This window comes from Carassius carassius, chromosome 15, assembly GCF_963082965.1.
Source record: "Carassius carassius chromosome 15, fCarCar2.1, whole genome shotgun sequence".
In the NCBI taxonomy this organism is placed as follows: domain Eukaryota; kingdom Metazoa; phylum Chordata; class Actinopteri; order Cypriniformes; family Cyprinidae; genus Carassius; species Carassius carassius.
Window position 1 is genome coordinate 19,314,069 of NC_081769.1, and position 16,946 is coordinate 19,331,014.

General features: G+C 37.6%; 2 protein-coding genes across 2 annotated transcripts; one reads left to right on the plus strand and one right to left on the minus strand.

Moving 5' to 3' along the window:
• Nucleotides 1-915: 915 nt before the first annotated feature.
• Nucleotides 916-4,222, minus strand: LOC132158394 (zinc finger protein 696-like). Its single transcript, XM_059567785.1, has 3 exons — nucleotides 3,987-4,222; nucleotides 3,324-3,555; nucleotides 916-2,591 (listed from the first exon to the last, which is right to left on the minus strand). Exons 1-3 carry the CDS (start codon nucleotides 4,005-4,007, stop codon nucleotides 1,216-1,218), a joined length of 1,629 nt encoding a protein of 542 aa, XP_059423768.1. The 5' UTR covers nucleotides 4,008-4,222; the 3' UTR covers nucleotides 916-1,215.
• Nucleotides 4,223-6,152: 1,930 nt separating this feature from the next.
• Nucleotides 6,153-16,687, plus strand: LOC132158395 (NF-kappa-B inhibitor delta). Its single transcript, XM_059567786.1, has 13 exons — nucleotides 6,153-6,292; nucleotides 9,765-9,889; nucleotides 9,976-10,006; nucleotides 10,117-10,340; nucleotides 10,434-10,666; nucleotides 11,809-11,914; nucleotides 11,997-12,143; nucleotides 12,216-12,267; nucleotides 12,368-12,537; nucleotides 13,356-13,472; nucleotides 14,520-14,684; nucleotides 14,846-15,041; nucleotides 15,253-16,687. Exons 1-12 carry the CDS (start codon nucleotides 6,277-6,279, stop codon nucleotides 14,915-14,917), a joined length of 1,458 nt encoding a protein of 485 aa, XP_059423769.1. The 5' UTR covers nucleotides 6,153-6,276; the 3' UTR covers nucleotides 14,918-15,041; nucleotides 15,253-16,687.
• The last annotated feature ends 259 nt before the right edge of the window (nucleotides 16,688-16,946 follow it).

The following is a 16,946-nucleotide window of genomic DNA, read 5'->3' on the forward strand; positions in this document are numbered from 1 at the left end:
ATATGGTTGTGGGGATACATTGGCCTATACCAACATCTTGGGCCACGGGCTTTGGAAGTACCCCAGACAGATGGCCAATCCACCAAGCAGACACATATTCAAAACTTCAAACAATTTAATTTCTCCAATTAACCCATTTTGCTCGCCTTTGGATTGTGTGGGAATCTCACGGCAACACAGGACATTCATTCTGCGGTGATACTGACAATGCTGCACTCTGAACCACCGTGTCGCCTTCCAATTAGCAACTTTTCTTAATAATCATCAAAACAGCATCAGAAGTTTGTTCTAATAATCTTTTAAAAAAAAAATACTTGCAAACCTGCAAAATACTTTCACATACATATGTACAAAGTGTTAAAATGTAAATAAATCACTTCTCCACTATCAGGCTGCATGGCTGGAAGCAATACCAGTTGTGGTGCGAGTCGCATTAAGTACAAAGTACAAATACAAACCATTCCAGTTTATCTACCAAACCGTCCTCAGGCCAGGAGAATCATTCAGGTAGAACGGCTTTGGTGATATGGAGACTCATGAGCTCTTCGCTTTCTGGTAACCTCTGGGCCAAGGGTGGGAAAACTAGTACAGGTTTGGTAACAAATATGCACAAATACCTTAATATTGATAAGCAAAGCTACTTATTTAAAGTTTAAGGGGCAGTTTCAAAATACAGGTTATCACAACTTTGCTTTTATAGAGGCAAAAATCACAGGCAAAAGTATCTGACATGACCGAACCAAGAATGTTCAGAATGGTCTGATGTCACACGCCACCATTTCCGGGTCCAAACGCTCTATCAGATGCCAAAGCAAACAACAAATGGTAATGCTAGTATTCAGTACACTCCCAGTGTGCTTTAATACTAACAAAAAAATCATAATCCCAACCTTTATCTCCACAAGATTTTTGAAATTTTTGATGGCTAGAGAGTGATTCAATCTTTATAAACCATTAAAATACTGGTTTCCAGGACACCATGAGACTGTAGTGTACACTGCAGGTTTAGCTGAAATGTGTAATATAAATGAGATTGCATTCTCAGTTGTAATGTATAGCATCTTGTACACAAACAATATTTCTTAAGTCATGACATAACAGTGTGATATAATATCAGCAAGCTTCAAAGGGGCTCAACATCTGCCTTAACGCATTACATTAAAGCTGCTTTTATCTTTTAAAATACATGGAGTCAGAAATGTTTGTTGTTTTTCTCTAATCTATAGTTTTGTCAGAGCTGCTCTCTTCCTTTTTTCTCTCTTCCTTAGAGTAGTGTTGCAATATCTGGTGTTTGTTTCTAGACGGAGCGTCTGGAAAACGCTGACCACAGTCCTCGCAGGCATACGGAAGGGCATCTTTGTCCCGATCCCCTCTTAACTGCTCTCTACTGGGCGGACTCCTCTCTTCCAGTTCCCGAAGCTGGTTCTGGCTGAGACCGGAAGCTTGAATTCTCTGGAAGTCTGAAGCGGACGACGCAGAGGCAGCCAGGCTAGGCCTTCCCACGGAGTTGGGCTCCGTCACGATCCCGTGAACCATGCGGTGATGAAAGCGAATACCGGAACGGTTTGAAAAGCTCTTCCCACAGAGGCTACACACGAAAGGCCTCTCGCCAGTGTGGATGCGAGTGTGGATCTTCAGAGCTCCAGACTGAGTAAAGCACTTCCCACACTGACCGCAGCGGTACGGTTTATCCCCCGTGTGAATTCGCTGATGGGCTCTCACTCCAGCTAAGTGAGGGAAACCCCTTCCACAATAAGTGCAGGTGTACGGTCTTTCTCCGGTGTGAATTCGGCGATGAATTTTAAGCGCCCCGGACTGACTAAAGCTCTTGCCACAATCGGAGCAGCTGTATGGACGGGCGCCTGTGTGTACATTGAGGTGGATGCGCAGATTGCTGTGTGAGTTGAATGCACGGCCGCACTCGCCGCAAAGGAAGCCGCCAGCTTTGGACGCATGCTGGGTTCGCTGGTGCTGCAGCAGTTGCGATGGCCGGGGGAAAGAGGCATTGCAGTGCATGCATGGCAGCTGCTGCAAGCCTTCCTGTTGCGTATGGGCCTGCTGATGGTGAAGGAGCTGGGCGCAGGTGGGGAAGTTGCGCTGGCAAGATAGGCAGGGGAAGGACGTGCAGGTGGAGAGCGGGCACTGATGGGGGTGGTGATGATAATGGCGGTGGGCAATGTGTGCCTCTGAGTTCTTTTGTTGGCGTAGAAGTTGGCTACAGGTTTGAAACCCACGGTGGCAGCATAGACACGGAAAGGTCTGAACTGGTGGGGACTCTTTAGGCAGGCAGGGATTTTCCTGAGGGATTGGGCTGTGGGTGCTAGTGCCTTTGTCCTCTTGTTGGGGGTGAGCAGATGTGCTGCTGGGCTCAGTGTTTTCCTCTTCCAGAGAGAGTCCCAAACCTACACACAAGCCTAGGCCGACAAGGGCAGCACCGGGCTCTTTAATCGGCTGCGGTGCAGTGGACTGTTGGGCCGAAGGTGGTTGGATCTGGGAGGCCAGGCTACTTCTGGGTTTTAAGGTGTGGAAAGAGGAACTAGAAGGATATGAGGAAAGAGGGCAGCCAGGACATGTGCAGGAACGATGCTGAACTACAAAAGATCAATCATTGAGGAAGTGAGTTTAAGATGGATAAACATGATATAACTTAATATTAAACTATTTCCTGATAGAAAACGATACATATTATGAGCTTTGGCACATTAAGTGGCATTTTATAAAAAAAATAGATGAAAATTATTATTCAAATAATTTTTGTATTTTTATTTATTACATGGCTCTCTGGAATACTTGATTCTATTTAGCTAGGTTCAACTATCAAATATTTCTAAATAATGTCTGTTGTTACTGTATAACTGACTGCTCATCTATTTCCTTAAAACCTATGTTTCATATAAAATACTCAGGTTCTAATCACCCTGTCTGGGTTTAATTTGTGATAATGACCTGACGACTCCTATTATTATATCTTCCTGAATATTATTATATCTTCCTGAATATATATATATATATATATTTATTTATTTATTTATATTTATTTATTATAAGACATGGCTAGATTGCATATACAGTGTCTGATCTGCACTAAAAAGCCTTAATATATTAATGTATTTTAATATGTATTAAATGTATTTTGATTTGCTGTAACTCTGTTCTGTTAAAATCTAAAATGATTTTCTCATTTAGCAACATGCTGCTAAAACCAGTTGGAGCTGTTACTCAGAATCAATCAATTCTACATGTTTCCCAATCCTTTTCAGGCGAAAGTGTATTTATAACCCAGTGGTACAGTACCCTTACAGTCTACTGTAATATTTACTCACCATGGCTTTCATGACCTCTGGGTTCCCTTTCCTGCAGACCAAACCGAACAGCACTTTTCACCTGGCTCTGTCTGGACGGGGTAGACTGGGGAGGATGAGAGACTTTGGGCCGAGCAGAACTCGGTGTCTCCCCAGTACGTTGCTCTCTCAGTGGATGACCAGTGACTGAAGCATTTGCAGCCATAAGGTCACCAATAAAATTATGCATATCCAGCCATGAGCATGGACCAGCCTGCATTAAATAATATTCATATTAAATAATATTAGTTGTAAATACTGTAATATAATTTTATACAAGATAATATAAACACATCATGTCTAAATATAGCAATGTCACATTACTGCATATTTTGCAAATATAGCCTTAAAGCAATAGGATAACGGGAGTCATAGAATAAATCGCATCATGAGAAAATGACACCTTTAGGTACGCGTAACAAGATGCGATACAAGCGTTAAGCGTACGATATCAAGCGATACATCTTACTAAATAACAAAACATTTCCATCGATCCGTATCGCTGTGCTGTTAAATACAGGTACGCCAATTAAATGCTTTCGTCTGCGCTTTTGTCGCCTTTGGTCGCTATTTTTTCAAGCCATGAAACACATTACACGCCCCTTTTAAGGCTACTTCCTCGTGTTTATTTTGGCATGTACTCACTGCGAGTCTGTCTTTGTCCATCTGGAGCGCCCTTACGTAATCGACTGTGCAACTGTATTAATGCACATTTATGTTTAATGTAAGGTTGGTCGTTTCTTTCAGTTGGTAAACCGAGAACCACGAGTTAATGACGGTTGTCTCTTGACTCTAACGTTACTGCTCCACTTCTCTCACAGTCTGGAGCTGTTCATAACGCCATTTTCCCCCATCGACAGGAGTGTATTTCCGGGATATGAATCATGTGACTAAATTCCTAAGTTCTGTATACCCAAATTCTGTACCTTATAGGGATGTGTACCAAGTAGGCTACCATGACAGCCGTCTACCATATGTGTGCGTGCGTGAGTGTAGGCTATGTCTGTGTGTGTAGAACAAAACTGGCCAAAAAAACTATACAAAATCTTTCCAGATGTGTCACACTCACAAATGGTACAGAGGTGACAGGCCGACAGTGACAGTCATCTCTCTGCCTGACTATTACTGTCACGGTTGCTAAACTTTGCCAGTAAACTTTGACGTAACAATTGTAATAGACTGAATTATGATGTAATCCATGGAGTGGCTTAGTCATTATATAATTACTATACTACTATAATTACTGTAGTAGTTTGTATAAAGGAATTAATCCTAGATCCCCCTTTATTACATTCATTTGAAGCTGAATCTGAGTTTTATACTGCTTTCTGTAAATCTATAGAGTCTAGGTTACTAGGAAATCTATAAAGCAGGTAGCCAGCCTAATGAATATTGTATTGCATTCATGTATGTGGTCATGAACAGGAATATGATGTCCATGTTTATCTGCATATTCTACAGTATCAGAGTTTATGTTTAGCATATGATAAGTTAAAACATTGAATTAGAACATCATTACTTTAAATTTACATATTTACTGAAAATACTTAAATACATAAATATCTAATAGTTAATCCATAGGGCTCATCTAAGCTTGGTTTATTTATTTATTTATTTATATAAATGTATAAGACATCATTTGTTGTAGATTTGTAGATGATGTAATGATGCAATGAACTGTTTATGCCACATGAATTTACCCCAACAGTGCATGCATACATGTATGTAATATTGTTGGCCACTAGATAGAGCCATTAAGACAGAAGTTCTGTTCACAAACCAAGAGACTGCCTCATTATAAACTATTTGAATTCCACTCCTCTTTTAGAATGTAAGTTCAACTGAGTTTTTATACCCATAATTCCTTATTTTGTTTACATTTTTAAGGACCCATAATGGAGGAACTCTTAATCTTGCTCTTGATGATCTACAGCTAGCTGGATGACACTGAAGTTAGTCAGAAGTATGTTACTACAGGAACAAACCAGTATGTAGTGGCAGACATCTCAGATCAGATTTTTAAAGTACTACTTCAGAATATACTAAAAGTGTGCACTTGTGATGCTTAACATAATATTATTTAAAGAGTGCTCTTCTCATTACACACCAAATAACTGCAAGACCACTACAAAGTGAACAGCAGTAGAGCTTGGGCATTTAAAGTTCTCCACTTTTTTTGCATCAAGGAGAGGGTGAGTGGGTGGAGGTTGAGGTGGAGGAGGAACAGGAAGAAACAGAAGACAGTTTTGGTGTCGGTGAGAATGGAGGAAATGGACATAATGGTTAACATCTCTGAAGGAAATTAGCAGATCAAAGATTTTGTCGGTGGGGGGGGGGGTGCTGGGGGTGTAGAAAATAATCTTCAACTACGCGGAAAACTAACTCTACACAGAATCACTGTTTATATTATATTAATAGAAATGATTAAATTAAAGATATTTCCAAGAATGATGTAATCCAACAACAATTATTTAAATACACTCTTTTTTCTATGAGTTTGAGAAATGTATATGAAATCAAACCTAAAACATGAAACAAAGATGACAATTACAAAAACAAAAGCGTTTAAACTAAAATTTCTCAAATGTATTTTCTTATCATCTCAGACATCCTTATAACCAGATACGCAAAGCGAAATAGAGAGAGAGAGAGAGAGAGAGAGAGAGAGAGAGAGAGAGAGAGAGAGAGAGAAACCCTTACTGTTGCTGTCAGAAGCAAATCGACCAAACTTCCTCATCACAAGTGGGTGGAGCTATAAAAAGGGCTGGCAGAATACAACGTGCTCTCTGTATTGATAGTGGAACGTGCCGGAGTCAGTTAATAACAGCCAGTGACTCGAGGAGTTGACATTTATCAGAGGCTGCTCTGCGTCTGACATCATTCATTTCACCTGGCGTGGGAGCCGAGAATTAAAGACAGACAAAGGGATTCTGACATGCACTTTCAGAAATGTAAGTAAGACCTTTTTGTTTATTAACAGGATTTGTACAGCACAGAGTGATGGGGAATATAAATGGGCTTTATGAAATGGTGGAGTAAAAAAAAGACAAAATTAGCTAAATATTTAAGGGACAATATACAAAAGCTGTCACTAGTACAGTAGGCCTGACCTTTCAGGCTACTAATATATACCACTACCAATTGGGTAGCCTACTAATGTTTAGCTGCACTTTAGGTAGGCTACAACCTTTCGGGTGGCCTACTAACATGTACGTTTTATGGGTAAATAAGGTCCAAAGGTTTTTTTATTTATTATTATTATTATTATTATTATTATTATTATTATTATTATTTTAAGATACCGACACAATGGCAGCTTTTGTGTCTTTTGTGTGTGTGAGTTTAAGACGAGACAGGTGGCAGTGCTCGGGTTATATTCGGACCCATAATAAATTGACATAAGCGTTAAATAAGTAGACTGGAAACAACCTATGGCATATACCTTTATCTTTTGCTGTTTACATGTTTTTTTATGACGTCAGTTCAGGGATGTATGACCGTTTAAAAATAGATTGAACTCATTTGAATAAAGGATCCCCTGTCACTGACTTCATTTTTTTTTACAGCTATTTGGACAAACCCCTTGATAAATCACTCCTCCCTGTTCGACTTTCATTTCCCGTTTTTATTGGGTGTGGGTCTCATTTTTACAGAGAAAAGTTAGTGAAAATGATAGCCTAAAGAAAATATGTCAGTCAACTTTAAAGCACGCATTTCTAATACTGGCAGCCTAAATGTCATGTGGAATATGCCAAGTGTCTATGAATAAAATGCAACGTAAGGTTTTTTTTTTAATGAGGTAATAGGTTTATTGCATGTGTCTATAGCCAGATAGCGGAGCGAGAGCCACGGAATCCCCGAGTCACACCCACGCGCGTGACTCACTGGCCAGGGATTTCCGTCTTTGAAATTACAAGACAGGGGTGCGAGGGTATCCCAGCCGCTAAAGCCCACTCATTCGGACATTTTAAGCATGAAAATCAGTCTTGTGTAAACTGGTGTCATATGACCTTTAAACCTGTTGCGAGTGATAAAAGAAGCATTGTTATTAGATAGTCTTGAAGATGATCAGGTGTTTCTCGACATCAATAACGTTAGCAGATTGTTGTAACACATTTACAACGTCTCTCTAACTTTGATTTAACTTTTTTTTTTTCATTTCATTTTACCTTTAATTAAAAAAAAAAGTCAAACCAGGCTAATAATTCTTAAAACATAGCAGACTGTATGTTTGTGTTAGTCACATCTCAGTTGTAGAAACTGTAGCCTACATGTATATACTGTCCTTTTATGATTTTATGGTCCAAATGAGAGGTACACTAGACAGTGTCCAGTGTGTGGAGATAAATTATAGTTTTATTTTACAACTACTGTTGTCTCAGAAGAGTAACAGTTATTTCACCCCTAAATGATTTAAATGCACATTGAGAAATTTTGGTATAACTTTCTGAATTTGCCTATCTTTAAAGACATTATAACCATTGTTTTCATTCCAGATTTTTCTTAATCTTTCAGAAATATAGAATGTTATTGGCAGTTGTACATGTCCATTGTGTGTAAACACAGTGTATAGCAGTAGCCCATCTTTTCTCTTAACCTTTTGAGTCGGCTTTAAAAAGCAAGAGCCAGAGAAGTGGAGTAATTCAAATAAACTGGAATGGAGAACAAACAAGAGAGATAAGGAAAGGAATGATCCTCTCAAGGTTATCCCCAGTGGGATTTCCATCTTCCTCTTTTGACTCCCCTTCACCATAAGAATTACTTAATGTTTTGCCGAAACCAGTCGCTTTTCCTGTAAAAGGGATACCTTGCAGAATGAAATGCAAGTAGGCCTAGCTCTTCTGTCCGAGCTATAAATAGATAAATCAACCGAAACACTATTATATACTGTATACCCAACTATTATCACACCATGAAGGTGCATAATATAATCCGGAAATACCCATAAAAGATGATAAAATAACTTCAAAGTGTTTCTCTCACAGTGCTGTGTTTGTAAGAACTATCTGTGCTTGATACAATAATTCAATAAATATATTAGATTTTTTTCCCTCCAATTTAGCTGTGATCTGTGCAGCTGATTTCAGCTCATTACTACCACTCAACGAAATGCTAGACAGGCATCAAATCTGACTCTGAATCAGTATCGAAGCATCTGTTCATACACCTCTGATGGGGCCTCTGCGAAAGACATACGTCACTGGTACAGGAAGAAGATGTGGTTTGCCACGAAGAGCGTAACGGAGAAAAGGAAATAGTTACAGAGAGTGTGCTGCGAGAGCCCTCTCCATAGACGCAGGGTTTCTGATGTAGACAGGTAGACGTAACCTCACCACCTCTTTTCCAAATGGAATACCTTCCTCACGGGTGAAAGGATGAGCATAATACTCCTTCGGTGGAAATTTGGTTCTTATCTCACGTTTGGGGTCAAGATTTTGAAGAAACTTTCCTTCCTTCTGCTCTAGAATACGTAACTGATGCCCACTGGAAACCTCCGATATTTGCATTCTTGTCTTTTTAAGTTTCTTTTGGTGACTAACGCAAAAAAAATACAGTTCAAGTCATACCAGCACCTGTTATTAAAAACGGCCCTGGGGAAATCACGTTACTGGAGAAATCAATCAGATTTACTTGAAAACAACAACAATAAATGTGTATCCGGTGAGATATACCGAATGTGGTTGTGTGATTAATGTTTTACTCGACTTGATTGTTTAAAAAATCATTGTGAATCAAAGGCTTTAAAAAGACATTGTAAAACAAAAGGGTTTTAATGGAAATGTCAGATTTGCAGATCTAAAATATCCCGCTAATAATAAATATTTAGTACCTTTTTTTTGGACAAGATTGTCATTACATCAAAATTCCACTGCGTTTCACTAATATATTATTGGAATATAAATTCACATTCATTTTTTTATTGAGATTTAAAAAATCGTCATAAATTCTATGAATATCATAAAAATTCATAATATTATTGCTAATATTTTAAATATTGATAAATCAATAATAACCATGTAGATTAGGTGATGTTTACTACTGTTTAAAAGTATGGGGTCCGTAATGATTTTAATGTTTGTAAAAGTCTCAAATGCTCAGCCAGGCCACATTTATTTGAGAAAAAAATACAGTAAAAACAGTAATATTGTGACAGTTTTCTATTCTAATATATTTTAAAATGTAATTTATTCCTGTGATACTTTAATCCAGTCTTCAGTGTCACACGATCCTTCGTTTTTTTTCAGGATGAAATAGAATGTTTTGAAAAAAAGTTCCAAATAACAACATCTGTCTTTACTTTCACATTTAATCTATTTATTATGTCATTGCTGATGTATTAAACTTTTTAATGGTGTAGGCTATTGATCATATAGCAGCATTTAAACAGCATTTATTTTACATTTTTTTGTCCTGTGTCCACAGCACCGAAGGAAAAGGCGTGTTACCCTCTGCCCACAGTGAAGAAACTCCTGGAGCAGAAGAGAAAGAGAGAGACCTCCTCAGCACCACCCTCCTGCTCTGCAGCATCTTACACTGCATCTGTCCCAGTGAGACAAACTATTATATTGTTAAGTATGAATGTCTTGAGACTGATACAAACAACATTAATCACCTTCCAAAATGTTTCCAACAGGTGTTGGCATCAGAACAATCTCCCACTGCCGGTGAGTCCAAGCATCTCTGCTGCTAAATTAGGGTTTTGCTTGATTAAATGAGACTTCAGGGATATTTCGATTGTCTTTGACATCTGACAATTATACCTTTTCTTTTGCAGGAGCCAGTGCAAGCTACACAGACATGGGAGCAGTCGGATATGACCGATGGGAAGTTCCCAGCATTCATCAGGCACATTCCTCACTACAGCAGTGCAGCCCATTTACATTCATGCCTAGTTCCTCCGCTGCACAAAACTTTACCCAAACTGGACAGACGCTTGCCACTGGCTACAGTCCTCAGCAGATACAAGACTGCCAGGATGCTCAGACAACACAGCAATATGTAAGAGCTTTATAAGTAGGACTGAAGGCTTACAAAATCCAAGGTTTGTCCATATTATGAATGAAAAGATCAATCTGTTCTTTGTTTTCACAGTCTATAACAGAGTGCCCTGTAACTGCAGCCGGGACTGATATGACTGGGACTGTCCCCATTCAGACCTCTGGCTTGTGCTGGCCATCTGAGTCCAGAGCAGAGGATCACACAAGCCCATACCTTCTCCAAGAGTTCAGGCCCCAGATGGATATGGTGAAGCTGCAGGAGGCCAGAGTCTTCCTGCAGAACATGGATTACAGTAGAACCACCTGGCAGGATGATGATGGGGACACGTGAGTCAGAAGATATTCTGAATATTGTCTAGGGTGGAGATTTACTACCCTGGATGCTGTAACCAAGTGTCATTTGGAAGAATGGTCCGTACGTAGCCCAGGACTTACTTAAAATGAGTTCAGTACTGTTCAAAAGTTTGGGGTCAATACAATTTTTTTTTTAATGTTTTTGAAAAAAATACATTTATTATGCTAACCAAGGCCTCAAAAATACAGTAAAAACTGTATTTAAAAAATAATATTAGAATTTAAAATGCATGTTTTCTATTTTAGTACATTTAAAAATGAAATTTATTCCTGTGATGAAAAGCTGATTCTTTTAGCAGACATTACTCCAGGCTTCTGTGTCACATGATCCTTCAGAAATCATTCTAATATGAGGCTCTAAAAACATATCAAAGATAAAAACATTTTTCTTTGATGAATATAAAATAAAATAAATAAAAACATTGTAAAGGTTTATCACTTTTGAACAATTGAAAAGTGATTGTTTAAATAAATAATTTGCTTTTATTTATTTAAACAATAAATTATTTGTTCCGTTATTTATCAAGAAAATGGGTCAATATGTTTATTAGTACAATTAAGTAGTTTAGAATAATTTTTTTGTTTATTATTCTTAGAAATAAGTGCTTCCTTGCTTTTTAAACAAATGTTGTCAATGGTTGTGTGATGTGACTGCCCAAAAACTATATATATATATATATATATATATGTGTGTGTGTACAATCAAATGTATTTAAATATTTTTTTTTTCTTTTACTTTTTACTTTTTGGTTACACTACTTGAAAAATCATTACATTTCAACTTTTTACTGAAAAAAGTATTTTTATTTTAAAAAAGTAAAATTTTTCAATGTGACAGTCTTATGTCGTTGACCCATATAACATTTGCAGGCTCTTTAGATACATTTACGTTAAAGTAGCCATACATCTTACTGTATTTTTGAAAATAGCACATTAGGTGTTTTACCAGAGGGGTCCCCCAAGGTCTTGTGTGTTTCTTAACTAATGAAACCATTAGTTGTATGAAAAGTGTAAGCGTAAATCCTATGGAAAAGTGGCTGAAAATAGCAAAGCTATTAGACAGCTCTGCTTGCACTGTAAATGAAAACTGAAACTCTATTCTTACTCTCTGTTAGCATTCTACATATCTACACCGCGAAAGGCCTGAGGGAATATGCTTTTGCTGCTGCGGAGAAACTTAGTGAACTGGGGAAGTTGGATTCTAAAGAACACAAGGGCAAGGTGAATATCACAACAAAATACTCTGTTACTAGAGACTTTTTTATTCATGCACTCACTGACTATCTGTTCTCTTGAATCCCAGACTGCTTTGCTTGTGGCTGTAACTGCCAATCAGCCAGATATAGTCCAGGATCTACTCTCCCTAGGAGCGGACATCAGCATCTGTGACGTCAACGGTCAAACTGCACTCCATCTGGCTGCCACCTATGGTTTCCCTCGTATCATGCAGGTGAGAGACTGCCCATTTGCAATCTATTTGATATAAAAAAAAGCATGCTTCTAAACTGCTATGATTTAATAGGTTGTTCTCTATGCTGGACTGCGAGTGGACCTGGAGGCTCGTAATTTTGAAGGTATAAACCTTTACATCTTGTTCCATAAACATCACAGTTACAGTGACATCTGAGGAGACAATAATATATCGCCGCTCTTGCTTTTGCCTGTTATCTTTAGGTCTGACTCCTCTGCATTGTGCAGTGATCTCTCACTGTGCCACAATAAAGGCTATAAATGCCTCCTCATCCTCAACATGGTTACCTGATGGCAGTCTCCAGACTCAAGCAGAAGACAAACTGCTGTGTTTGCGGCTTCTTATTAATGATGGAGCTTCAGTTCTCAGCCAGGTACTCCGTTTTATGGCGTTTTAATATATTAGACTTTCAGTACAGTTTAATCCCAATGATAATAAGGGAATGTGTTAATTATTATTAAAGGACCCCTTGGTGTATAGACAGATGGTGCAGGGACACTAATTAAATAATATTATTTTAAAACTGAGAGGCCCATAATAACATCAGTACGGTGCCATATTAAAGCCAATAAACTAATCATTATTGATGTACAAAGATATAAGGTTTAGGATATGATAGCAAATTTAATTTTCAGTATCATTACTCCAGTCTTTAGTGTCACACAAGCTTTCAAAAATCAGTCCAGTATGCTAATTTGGTGCTCAAGAAACATGCATTATTATTGTTGAAAACAATTGTGCTGTGTGATATCTTTGTGGAGAGAGTGCTAAATATTTTTCAGGATTATTAAAAGACTAGAAAAAAACTGTATTTATTTGAAATAAATATTTTTAAGGTTTTAAATATAAGTGTCAGTTTATTGGCACTATTGATCAATAATAATTCATCATTGGCAAATATAAGTATAGATTTATTTAATATCTTACTGCCCCAAAGTTAGTAACACACAAATCACGCATACTGACGTTTCCAAATTACGGTAGCGATTTCTGTCGTATAGGAAAAGAAACAATATATTTCCCAAATGTTCCTTTCTGACAGACAGACAAACAAATGATTTTGTCATTGTTCCATATAGAGCGGTTTCGTTTTCAGACTGCCGCAAAAGGAGGAAACCTCATTCATACCACACTTGCTTTGATGTTGCTTCAGCTTCACTTTGATGACAAGATTACCTTTGTCTTTTTCAGGAAATCAAAAGCAACAAGACAGTTCTTCACCTGGCAGTGAAGGAGGGGAATATCCATCTTGTGCGCTTCCTCCTCAGCCTCCAATTCTCCAGTATGCAGGCGTTCATCAACATGAAAGTGAGACACATGATGACGCTATTGTGTTGGCTTTCATATACATTTAAATCATACTCAAGTAATATCACACTTGCCTCGTGCCGCAAGTAGGCTAATTGCAACTGTGGTGAAATTTTGACTGACAGCACTATTGCGGGTGTGAACAAGAAGTTATTATTGAGTGACTTACATTTTAGATTCAATAGTATCATTTCAAATAGTTTCAAATAATGCCAAAGCGAATTTAACTGCTGCGTGTCTCCATTCCAGAAACATGCTGTAATGAAATGTTGTTACTCAGTGAATCACTATTTCTAAACAAATCTTTTAACTGAATGAGTCAATGGTTGACTCAGTTGTAAAAACACTCACCTATTTTCATACCTGAATGAATCTGAGCTTTTAACAAATCGGTTGCATGAATGACCCAGTGACTCACTTAGAAATCTGTTTCTTTCTCAACCGGTGTTTTTGAACCAATTAGTTGAGCGAATTATTCAGTGAATGATTCACTCACAAAGACAGACTCTTGTTTCATTCCAGAATGAATCAGAGTTTTTTAACGAATTGGTTGAGTGAATGACCATAATGATTCACTCATAAATAGTTATTTTTTACATTCCGGAATGTATCTGTGTTTTTTAATGTATCAGTTGAGTGAACACTTCAGTGACTCGTTCATAGGACAGACACTTATTTTATTCCTGAATGCATCAAAAAAAATTGAGTAAACGATCCAGTGACTTACTCATAAAAACAGTAAGTGAATGATTAATTGATCAGTTACCCACCATTTGAATCATTGTGTTTGAACAAAGACAAAGATGTTTGTTCATCTTCAGAACACAAATTAAGACATTTCTAGACAAATCTGAGAGACTTTGGTCAAACACCCCCAACATAAATGACATATTTTGATTCAAAATGGTGAATTTTGCAGAAAAGCAGCATAAGTCATTCATAAGACATGTGCCATCACATACTGTGCAACCTGAGCCTCAGGACATATTAATTAAAAACGAACAACGGTGTGTACACAATTATCTATAAATGTGTGTCTCCTCTCAGGCTCATGGGCACACTGCCCTACACATGGCCGCGGGGCTGCATGGAAGCCCCTTTCAGGAGGAACTGATCCGGCTGCTGCTGAGTCGAGGTGCTGATCCCAGCATCCGCAACCTGGAGAACGACCAGCCCGCTCATTTGCTGCAGAGCGGAGACAAAGGAGAGAGAGTGAGAGGTTTTCTTTATTAACAACCAGTCTGCCTGCTGTGAGAGCAAAAACATTCTTTTGTACAGTTTCTACCATTTTCTTTAACAGCATAGAAAGAAAAGAACAGATTACACAGTAGCTGACACACCATTTCCCCTCTCTCTCTCGCTCTCTCCCTCAGCTCAAGCTCATCTTGAAGAAGAAAAGTGCCTCCTCTAGGCGACGTTTTACATCCTTACAGGACCAAGAGTGACCAGGACAGATTTTTAGTCCCAGCGTATCCCACCTTCTCCATTAGAAATGCAATCATCAGGATTAAATAATAGTAAGCACACAAAACATTAATCTTGATCATTTTGCTAACCGTTCACCATCAAGTCAAGTCACCTTTATTTATGTAGCGCTTTAAACAAAATACATTGCGTCAAAGCAACTGAACAACATTCATTAGGAAAACAGTGTGTCAATAATGCAAAAATGATAGTTAAAGGCAGTTCATCATTGAATTCAGTGATGTCATCTCTGTTCAGTTAAATAGTGTCTGTGCATTTATTTGCAATCAAGTCAACGATATCGCTGTAGATTAAGATCAAGATGTGAATAATAAAAAAAAATGTTAAGATCAGAAAGAGCTTTAAAAATAAGACCAAAAATGTAATCTATGGAGAAGATTGGGTTGATCTTTAGTATCCTTTTTTGAGGATTTTCACATATTACATCATTTTTAGTATGACAGTGTATTTTTTGAAGGATCATTCACTGATTCTGTACCATAAAGCTGCTTCCCAGTTTATTTAAAGACGAATGCAAATTTAAGTATTTTCTTGAATAGTGATTTCAATGAAATCGTCATGAGGACTGTCAATACTAGTCGAGTTTCCACCTTTGATTATAAACCATATTGGTTTCCATTTTAAACTCACTGTATCAGTGGGATATTCTTTATTTGTTTTGAGATATATTTATATAGCTTTTGGCTGGTATACGTTGCATATTCTCTGCGCTCGTGTTCATGTTACTTTCACTCAGGGTGAAGGTCAGTTATTTATTTCATTGTTTGATATGAATGACATCAGTTCTCTATGTAATGCACTTTTCTCAGCAGCACACTTGATATCATAGTTGTCCTTACAAAAGATGTGTCATCCAGCCATGTATGTGAATGTGTTATTTTGATGAGTCGATTATGAGGGGGTGAAATGTCAGGGGGTTCTGATGTAAGAAGGTAGTTTTATCATCGAGACCTAACAGAATCAAGATCTCAGAATCATTCATATGATCTAACGGTTATTTCAATGGAATAGTATAAAAAAGGAAAGATTTATCTATGTGGGGATAGTGTCCATCTTGTATCAAGATTTGTTGAGGATGTTGAGGATGTTGTTGTTGTTGTTGTTGAGTCAGTGATATGCATGATTCATCATGTTGAAGTACCCAGAGTCCCTCTGGAAATTCAAATGAGGGAAAGCACACGCTAATGTCACTTTCTTGTAAAGCAAAGAGGTCTGTGGATTTATGAGAATTGGTTTGAAAGCAAAGTGCAAACTGCCTTCCAAGGAATTAATTTATGAAACTTTGCTCATGTTTTAATAAATATCACAAAAACTCAATGAATGAAAGCATCTGACTAAACCAAATCCTGGGAGTATATAAAGTAGCATTAAAATGTGCTTGATTGTTTGTACAATTTTTTTTTTTAAATACTGTTTATGAAGTGTCATCTTTAAAATGCCACATTTATAATTAAGTATTTCTGCAAATCATTAATGTTTTATTAATGTGTTTGTGTGTTTTGCATTATATGTCAACTGACCAAGCTAAATTAAATCAAGCTAAATAAGTAAAGTCCAAGAACAAACCTCTGTAACTCAGGATCTTTTATTGATGTCTTTGGTACATGACTAACATTTGGATGATTAATAAAAACACCTTTTCTTATAGTAACCGTAGTGAGCTCTTCATTATGACTGCTGTGGATGTTTAGTCATAATTACTTCAGTTCAAAAAAAAGAAAGAATAAAAACCCTTCATGAACGGAACTGTATGAATTCATAAGCATTCCTCCATGCTGATCAAACAGATGTGCAGTGGCTCATTGTTCTCTGAAATATATGGATGCGTTCTAATTAATATTTGAGGCATAAATACATTCAGTTGCAATTAAGTAATTAGCTTTTTCGGAACACTTGGTTGAGGACTAAAGTATTACTTTCTAAAGTGTTTTGTTTACAGGAATACAGTAGTCATATATTCATGCTGTTACGATGTTCATAAGATCATGT